We start from the raw sequence: 9,539 nt of genomic DNA, 5'->3' as shown, positions 1-9,539 counted from the left end.
GGGAAGCAGGTCAGCCTGCTCACACCTCTGCAGTTTGTCAGAGGTTTTAATTTTTCATTCCCTTCTCCCTTTGCAGTGGGTTGACAGCAGCAGACACCTCTCTCCTCTTCTGCCGTTACAAGAGGATTCTTGGTTTTGCAGCTAGGCTGATATCCAGGTAATACCGCTATAATTATAAATAAGTCCAAGCAGATGATGTTTGGTCACCTAAAGCGTCTATCTATAGATCTTAAACTGATTTTTATTTTTTTTAAGTGATTCTCTTACCTTCATAACAGCAAGGTCTCTGCTGTTGCAGATTTACACCATAAGCCAAATGACTCCAAAAGAGTTGTTCAGCTGAGCTGAAATCCAGTTTATGGTGTCACAGACTCTGAAAGGGAAGGCCCCTCCTTTCTAATCTTCCTCTGTTTGGCTTGGGTGCTGTGATGAATTACAAGCCTGATTTTTCACTAATGCGGATGAGGCAGACAAGTCTGTGACAGCCTGAGGAAGAGGAATGATGCCTCTGGCCCCCAGCCTAGGACCTGGTCCACGTGATCATGGACCTGTGTCACCATCCTTACAGTAACAGGCATGCAAAATCTGAACTGGTGAGAGGGAAGAACCAAGCTGGTTCCATTTCCTTTCTAAGCAGCTATTTGATTTCTGTTGGTCTGAAAGTAGTGCAACAGCAGCATCTCAGCCAGTCCTCAGAGAACATAACAGGCTTTCAAGCACCGCACTGGAAGTGATTTGCAGATCCCTCTTTCTGACAGGGTCTAAGATCAGTTCTCAGCTAGGTGCTTCCAGCACACCCAAGGGAGCTACTGGCAGCTTTCAGCTCATGGTGCTCCTCATGGGATCAAGTGGCTGGGGGGAGGCTGAAAGAAAGATAGAAAGAAAGAAAGTACAGCTGCATAGGTACGTGCCACACTTTCATCCTGAAACTAGAGATGCATTTTAAAAGGGAGAAGTCAAGTAAGTTAAAAATAAAGTTGAGTGAAATGAGAGTGCAAAGTACAAGCAAAAGGACATTAAGGTGTTGTGCTGGGTGTGGTATTGGATCTCGTACCCATTGAGGCTGGGTTCCCTGCAGGTACTGGGGAAACAAATGTTATTGTCTCCTCAGCCTTGAGCACCTCACTGGAGTTTCTGACTTCCTAAGTGACCATGGGTACCGAATATGAAAAAGACCATATCAAAAAGCTGCAGGAGCAGCGTATGTCCATGCAAAAGAAGACCTTCACCAACTGGATGAACAACATCTTCTTCAGGAATAATGTAGGTAGCTCCTTCAATATGGGGATTTTTTTTTCTGCTTTTTGTTTTATTGATTTCACCAACTGTATTTTTTTATTTTATTTTTTACGTATTTTTCCTGCATATATGCAAGCGAGGAAAGCTTTGATTAACCAGAGTGCTCCAGCTGTATCTTTTACCTCACATCCGTCTCCATGTCTTCCCTGAGATCGGGATTCACCTTGTTAGACTGTATGACCTTGTCATATCGTGATCTATATCTTGGTGATCATCTCAGAGGAAGGTCTTTATTTGCCCTTCTTTTTCCTGTAAGTAAGGTGTCTGCAAATGTCTGAATTTCCCCAAACCATGCTCAGTTCCTAATTGCCTGGCCAAAAGTTAAGACTTTCTGCTTTGCCTGATCAGTCCAGCTTGAGCTGCTGCTCAGTGGCTTTGAAAAAGTTGCCTGAAGTCTAACAGTTTCAGACATACTCCCACACAAGTACTGACCAGTTCATTTCCAGTCTCAGTAGTTCATGGTGATGGAAATGGACCTTGGTGATGCCAGGCAGGACCAGGCCTCCTGGTTCTGCTCCAGCTCCCCGCTCTTCAGTGATGTTTCGGTGCTAGGCGCCGTGTTTCCAATGTTTTGAGTTGGTGATTGGCACGAAGGCAGCCTCAGAGCACAACAAACTTCTGAACTTATTTTTCTTACCATGAGAGAGCTGCAAATTCTCGTTGTGCCACCTGCAGAAAGTTTGGGGTTTATGGTGTAGAACGCTATTTCTGTTTAGCTACAGGTAAATATATCTACTTTCTCATCTTAAAAACTCCTTAAAGTTCAAAGAGTAATGTGTCAGTCTTGGCTTCCTGCCCACTTCTTGTTCATGTATCATAAAAGCGTGGGGGAAAAGCCCACCAGAGCATCCCAGCCGCAGGCGGTGAGGCGCGGCGCAGCCGGACAGCCTGCTGGGGCTCCCACCGCCTCCTCCAGCAGTCCAGCCCGCATAACGTGACCGATCACCCTACAGGGCACTGCGGTGGTCTCTGGCGCTCTGCTGACTGCTTCACGTCTAGCATGAAGGATACTATTGGTTCGAACTTACTAAGCAACCTGTGACTGGTATCTTTATGAGAAGGGTGGCGCAGCAAAGCTATTAAAACTGCTGCTGGGTTTGGTATAAAGCAGGTATAGGAAGACTGTTTCTTTACAAATTTAAATGGAATTATTCTTCATTTATATAAGTGTCACAGAATATAACAGCTTAAACCATCTTTTTTCTTTTTTCTTTTTTTTTTTTGGTAATAAACATAAAATTCTGCCTATAGTGTATTTAATATGCAAAAAGAAATTAAGTTGGCAACTAAACAGGGAGTTTTTCATGGACATAATTGGTCAGGGAAAGCTGTAAATTCTTGTTTCACACACTGTACAGACTTAAAGTCTCTCTGAGTTGCTTTTACACTTTCAGTGTTTTCTTCTTTCTCTGGAGAAAAGATCTGTTAAACTGATTAATAATTGGTCAAAAATTAAAAAGCACATGTCTGCTACTTGTCCATTTGTCCCCCTACATGTAACTATTCTCTGAACTGGAAAAGCTACTACTTCAGGGGGGTTTTGTTTGGGTTGTTTTTTTTTTTCTGAAGACAAAAAGATTATTTGCCGTGATTTCAGAATCACAGTAAATTATTGTTGGATGTGTGGCGTGGTTTTATCGTCACTTCTTGATGGCTAGTGGCTTAAGGCCAAAAGGAAACACCCAAGTCGAGTTCTTGTTAGCTCCATACACACCGCGTCATGTTCTACCACCTAAGCACGGGTGACCTCACTACTGCAGCAACGAAGTACATTTTTGTAAGAGATCTTAATCTTTTGCTTTGTTGGAGACTACCTAAAAAATACGGAGATGGGTGGTAGTGCAGGTCTCAGCTGGGTGTAACAGGCTTCATTGAGACTGTGGAGTAAAAACCGTGCTACTAAATGGTATTACCAGCTCAATTTTTATACGAAATGCATTGCTCAGAATAAAATGTTGGAAAGATTCATTTGAATTGAAATAAAAAATGTCAGCACTTCTAAAATGTTTGATTTTGGAAATGCGGAATTATTTTTTATTTTTCAAAATCTCCTACTTTTTATTTGCTCAGTTCTGAGGTTGTTTTTTTTTTCACTTCAGCCTGCTTTCATAAATAATGTCAGTCCTCCTGTAAATCCATTTTCTGTGAATTAAGATTCACCACTTTTCACGTATGTGCACTGACATACAGAAGACTCGGTGAAACACCAGGAAGGCGTTTGTTTGGTACTAGCAGTAGAAGGTTCTGTGGGCCAGATGTTCAGTCGGTATTGTCTGACTGGTCTTTGCAGATAAATGTTGAGATAGTAGATATTTACACAGACTTGAAGGATGGCATCTCTCTCATGCAACTCCTGGAGCTGCTCTCTGGAGAAGCTTTGCCCAGACCAAACCGGGGAAAGATGAGAGTGCATTTTCTGGAGAACAACAGCAAAGCCATCACATTTCTGAAATCCAAGGTAAGTTAATATTGATATTAGACATCACAACAGCTTATGTATGTTACCAATTATAGCATTACGTCCATTATAATTCCCTGCTCTAATGTGCAAGAAGATATTCTTTGAAGACAGGCCAAGGTTTTTATTGAAAGAAGAGAAAAAGTAATCAGATTTGAATTTCTTTGATATTTGAGTAACAACTTAGAAATAGATAATGTTCCCCCACAAAAAGTCATACCTAAATGAAGATGTACGGCATTTCTGTGTCTTTCTAGATGTTGTTTTCCCAGAATTTGGGGGACAGCAAATTTCATTAAGCAAAGATGAAACTACCTGGTATACAAATGGAGATTTGTTTAGAGCTCTGATTCTAACAGTTTCAGGAAGTCATTGCAGTGGTTTTATTTATTCCAGTTTTGCATCCCTATTTCAGCCACATGTTAGTATGGTTTTGTTTTTTTCTTTTCTGAGCAATTTATTGTAGACCTTTCTGGAAAATCATCACACAACTCTGTGGTATGAATTCCAAAGAAGCAGCGTGGTTTCATAGCAGAGATATAGGAAAGTATATAATGCCTGGATTTTTGCTAATTACAAAACAGATGCAATGGAGCAGGGGACTGCAGCTAACACCTGCCTGCTAAGGGTACGCACTGTGTAAGGCCCAGTGGCATGCGCACATCCAGGCTCTGCCAGCTGGACCAGCCAAGCATCACTCGTCCCGTGAGTCCAGGTCCAGCCTGCAGAAAGGGATCGTGCAGACAGCAGGAGCCATATAGCATGCTTGGACTTCTTGAAGAAGTAACGCCTTGTTGGCATAAACTACAACCCTGCTTGCTGCTCAAGTAATAGTGGAGAAGGCAGCCGTGGCTTCTTTAGTGAGATGCTTGTACTGTTTGGTGAGCCCAGGAGCTACGTACTGACCAGCTGACTGGAGACCAGACAGAGGAGATGGTCTCTGGGTTTGCCCTGCCGTCACTCCTGAAATTGCATTTCTTTCCTCTCCTTAGCCACCAGTTTTCAAAACCCTTATAGGAACTTTCAGTCTTTGATACCATCACCTGTTTGTCAGGCTTTTGCTGAAACTCACCCTGGGTGCACGTGAGAGCTAAGGTGTGAACATGGGCGCTCGCAGGTATATAGACAAATGAAAAGATCACATAAAACCTGTTTCCTTAAGAAAACAGCCTGAACACACTCTTCAATGACAGCTTGTTACGTAGATGTCTCATTTAGCTAGCTGGACGTGAGTACTTCTGTGCTGAACAGATACTGCTTTATTAGCAGGTGCAAGTAAAAGTTATTGGTCCTGAGAACATTGTAGATGGCGACAGAACCTTAATCCTGGGACTTATCTGGATCATTATACTTCGATTTCAGATTTCGTCTATCAAACTTGATAAGGTGAAACAGTATCTTTGTCTTTTTGCCTGATCAGTGTATTTCAGAGACTTCGTAGAGTTTCAGGCCAGCAAGGGCCATTTTGATGATGTTTCCCAACCGTTTTGACCATGCAGATCTTACAACATTACCTGGTTATTCAACCAGCAATTTCTAAAAGCAATTGAATTTGTTTTATGCTTTCTCAGAGACAGAAAACTGTAGATTTGAGATAGATAGGATAGTCATATTCCTCACTCTCTTCCACAAACTTTTTACTGGCTTTTGAATCCGGAAAAATTTCTCTGACAATTCTCTCTAGATTTGAACTGCATGCTGCTCCTTTGCTCTTTCTCTGAAGAAAAGTATACTTTCTAAAATAATTTAACAGGTACTCTAAGTACAGCAAAAATAAGGTCCTATGAAGGTATTATGAAATCACAGTTGTTAATTTCTAACATTAGACCTGGATACATTATATTTTGTTTCTGAGTTCTAGTTCCTGGCTAAAGGAAGCAAATAAACTGAGCTTTGCTTTCCATGTGATTTCTACAAACCTTACAGAAGAGAAACATTTTCAAACTTTTTAACACCTTCAATTCACTTTTACTTTAGTAGAAAACTTCTACTTGTATGTTAAATCATTCTACCTCAATGGCAGATACAGTCTGCAAGTCATGACTTTGAGGGGATTTGTGACTAGGACAGGAGTAATACAAAGTGATCTTTGGGAACATAAGCTTAAACCTGCTGATGCTACTTCTGTGTATAGTTCACACTGATTTTTCTTTTTCCTGCTCTTTTCACAGGAAGAATTTGGAGGCAGAGCTGACGTTCTGTTTGCCAATGAAGCCTTACTACTCTGGTGTCAGCATAAAACTGCCAGCTATTCCAATGTGAATGTGAAGGACTTCTCCAAGAGCTGGAGTGATGGACTGGCCTTCAATGCACTCATACATGCTCACAGGTAAGATCTGATGGATCAGTTCAGGAGGTGCCCATTGCTGTTTCTAGCTCCGGCACAAGTTGTTCCCGGGTCTGAGTTACAAGTACTTGTCAAGAAACTGTCAAATTGTCTCTTTTCCCTTTTTCACTGAAGACTCTCCTTTCTTAAATGAATATTTTCTGTCTGAGGAAGGAAGGGCCAAAAGCTCCTGCTTGGTAGTTCCTTTAGTTGGGTGTCAAATCAAATTTCACACATCTGAACAACACTGCCCGTTATTTGGTTGTAGCCCCTCAGTCGTGTTCCTGTTGCCCTTTTGAAAAAGGTATTTTGGAGACTGGTTTTATTGTGTGACCTTTGTGGGCACAGATACCTTCTGGTTCAGTTGTTACAGAGTAAACAACCTCTCGGTCTCTTTTCTTTCTCCCTTCTCCGGACCTTTGAAAAAGTGTGAAGAAAACAGCCCAAGGCAGGAAAGAGAAACCTCCTGGGAGAACCTCGAACATTTCTTCTCCAATGAACAGTTCTGCTACATCTTCTGGCAGGATACCACAGGGGAATCCTGCAACTTCCCCAGCTGGGAGTCCTTTTCCAGAGTTGCCTGTCTAGTGGGCTTTGGTCTTCACCCACCAGTGAAGAGGAGAAATAAGTGAAGGGCAGAGATTTGCTGGGAGTGGTACATCCAGTTTTATAAGGGACAATTTTCTTCCTGTTATGGAGGCAAGGAGCAATGCTCTTGAATGAAGCTCAGGGTCAGGCAGCGTAATTTCAGCATTGCTGTCACATTCCTTAGTCTAATAAACAGTTTATGATCTGGAAGAATTTATGGCAAACATAAATCTTTCTTCCCCTCCGTGCCCCGTTCTTCTCCTTGCCCAGGCCTGATCTCATTCACTATAGCTCACTGCGGCAGGACCAGCCCATCAAAAACCTGAACAATGCCTTCAATGTTGCTGAGAAAGAACTAGGAATCAGCAAACTGCTGGATGCTGAGGATGTGGCAGTACCCTACCCAGATGAGAGATCCATCATGACTTATGTGTCACTCTATTACCACTACTTCTCCAGACTGAAACAAGGCCAGACAATACAAAAGCGACTTACCAAAGTAAGTGCATTGCTGTGTTCAGAACTTAAAAGTTAAATATGTACAGCTAAATTTATGTTGGAAATGGGGTTTTTTTGTGCCAACTCAACTTCACTGTCATTTGCAAATGGACATCAAATGAATCAAATGGCACAGCCATTTGAAAGACCTTTTATCATCTCTTGAATCTTAAGAAGTGTCTGTAGACTCTCTGATCTCTAAAGGGGATTGCATTTGTCTCACTGAAAATGAATCCTTTTTTGACCTCAGTTTCTGTTTGAGAACTGATATGGCTTCAAGGCAGCTTAGGTATACAGAGCTCAGTAATCTTGGGAGGATTACTGCTAGGCAAAAGTAGACCTAGTCAACAATTTTCTGATTTAATAGGAAAGATGATCCCTTATTCTATGGGACTATTTTGGATTTTTAATTCCTGTGAAAGTTGTCCTCCTTTCCTTCTAACTCCTTAGTCAGGTACAAAATAGGGGGGTGCGGGGTGGGGAAAGACATGAAAAATGAGGGAGTGTAAAAGAAGGGGAAACACTCCTAGGGGGAAAAAAACCCCAAAGGTAAAAAAAAAATCTACATACATTTTGTCTCATATATAATCATGAGTTATACAAAAAACTACTTGCATCCTGTTGATGGAAAACTATAGGAGTTTTGTAGCTGTTCCAAAGAAGGCCACTTTCCTTAGAGATAATTTCTTTTCCGCCTTCAGAACCTTCAGAATAATCTGTCAAAATTATTCTCAAATTAATCTGTCAAAATAATTGTCAAAAATACAAAAAAAAATAGCCTGCAGAAAACCTACACACTCAGGATGGGTCCTACATGAGCATCTGGAGTCAGGGAACTGCCTGTGCAGTTGAGAGGGGGAATGTATTGCTTAATGGGAGGCACAAAAATTCAAACTAAGACTTCTCTGGTGGTGATAAGGTGAAAAGCTTTTGCAAAGCAGGGTTTGCTCAGCTAGCAAAGTGGTCTGGGACAACAACAAGATGATCCCGAAACCTGTATCGGTTAACAGTGATGTTCTCTGAAGAGAAGCTTTAGATCAGAGCAGGACTTGGGATTCAGCCAAAGACTGGGCATCAGTGAGGAGAGTGGGCAGCAGCATTTGAGCGGTCTACACGTCAGTCTCTGGATTTTGTCCAGGAGACATTATTTTTCTTCTGATAAACCTGAAAAAGTCCTTGAGTAACCAAGTATGAGTTAAAGGAACTATGAAGATCAAACAGGCCATAACTTTAGTATTATGGGAAAAAACAGAAAAAGCATATCTTAGTCTGTCCTTTTTCAGTTCTTGCTGTGCTCCACTGACTTCCATTTTGTATTTATTCCTTCTTGTCTCTCTCTCTTTCCACTTACCGGCTTCTTTTTCTCTGTGCATCCTTCCCTATTTTTAGCCTGTCTCTAATACTACATTCCTGTCTTCCTGCCCTTCTGACACATGCAAACATTCAGAGGGAGAGCGAAACAGGTGTTAATCTCTTCATATCCTTAGTCCCCTCAAATAGACAGCTCTGAATTTAGTAATAGGATTGGGCAGGGAAGCCTGAATCTGTCAGGGAAGCCTCTGAGTTCAGACTAAGTGTGTGACCAGGATGGCAGAGAGAATCAGCTCGTAGAGGTAAATCTCCTTTCCCCCTCCCGTCTGAAGTGACCATGCATTTGCTAGGATCTTTCAGCAAGAACTGGGTACGATGGCAGAAAATACAGAAGGGAGCCCTGGTGTCATGGGCTGCTTTTCCTGCACTAAAGGTTGGTGCTGTTTTACTCCTCTTCCCACACTGTGACCCTTACGGATTGCCCAGTGCGCTTTCTGTAGGTAAGAGCAGACCACCGCCCGCGGCGCGGGCCATTGCTGGGTGCCCCCTCCCTTGCTAATCCGCCTGGCTGGAGCAAGCGGGAGCGCCGGGAGCAGGCAGCCTTGCTCAGCCTTACACCTGCGGGCTGCAGGAGGGCTGCTACCTTAAGGGCGAGGAACAAATGCAACACAAAGTAAGAAGACAAAGATGGGGAAAAGTGTGAAACGGGGAGGAAGGATGATTTCATTCTAACACTTTTTATTTCATTATGGATTTCATCCTAAATGTTTGTTCCAGCGTTTACCTGAACTTGAAATAAAGGCAGGCCAGACCGCAAATGAAACAGATAAATGTCTTGGACTTGGAAAATTAGTATTGAGAGTTAACATCCTTACAACCCCCCTGTCTGACTACAAGACGTGCTCTAATAACATATATAAAGAGAAACAATTCCAGCAGAAGAGACTGGTCAAACAGCCCCTTCTCACAGTCTGCTCTGGGCATGTGAGAGAACCAGGATCTTGTCAGATGGTTTCCTAATAGCCTAAGGTGGTGAAGCTAAGAGGGTGTCATTGCACA

The 9,539-nt window shown here is 42.3% G+C and overlaps 1 protein-coding gene across 1 annotated transcript in view; it reads left to right on the top strand.

Annotated features, from left to right (window-relative positions):
- The first annotated feature begins 1,114 nt into the window (after positions 1-1,114).
- The window catches only part of SPTBN5 (spectrin beta, non-erythrocytic 5), a 99,137-nt gene continuing 90,712 nt past the window's right edge, over positions 1,115-9,539 (top strand). Inside the window, exons 1-5 of the mRNA XM_055715039.1 lie at positions 1,115-1,263; positions 3,590-3,757; positions 5,024-5,143; positions 5,929-6,086; positions 6,942-7,170. Coding sequence (XP_055571014.1) covers positions 1,153-1,263; positions 3,590-3,757; positions 5,024-5,143; positions 5,929-6,086; positions 6,942-7,170 — 786 coding nt within the window. The 5' untranslated portion in view covers positions 1,115-1,152. The remainder of the gene's footprint in view (positions 1,264-3,589; positions 3,758-5,023; positions 5,144-5,928; positions 6,087-6,941; positions 7,171-9,539) is intronic.

The sequence above is a fragment of the Falco cherrug genome, chromosome 7 (assembly GCF_023634085.1).
Source record: "Falco cherrug isolate bFalChe1 chromosome 7, bFalChe1.pri, whole genome shotgun sequence".
Lineage (NCBI taxonomy): Eukaryota > Metazoa > Chordata > Aves > Falconiformes > Falconidae > Falco > Falco cherrug.
The sequence above is the reverse complement of the archived record's forward strand: the minus strand, read 5'-3'. Positions and strand labels throughout refer to the sequence as shown.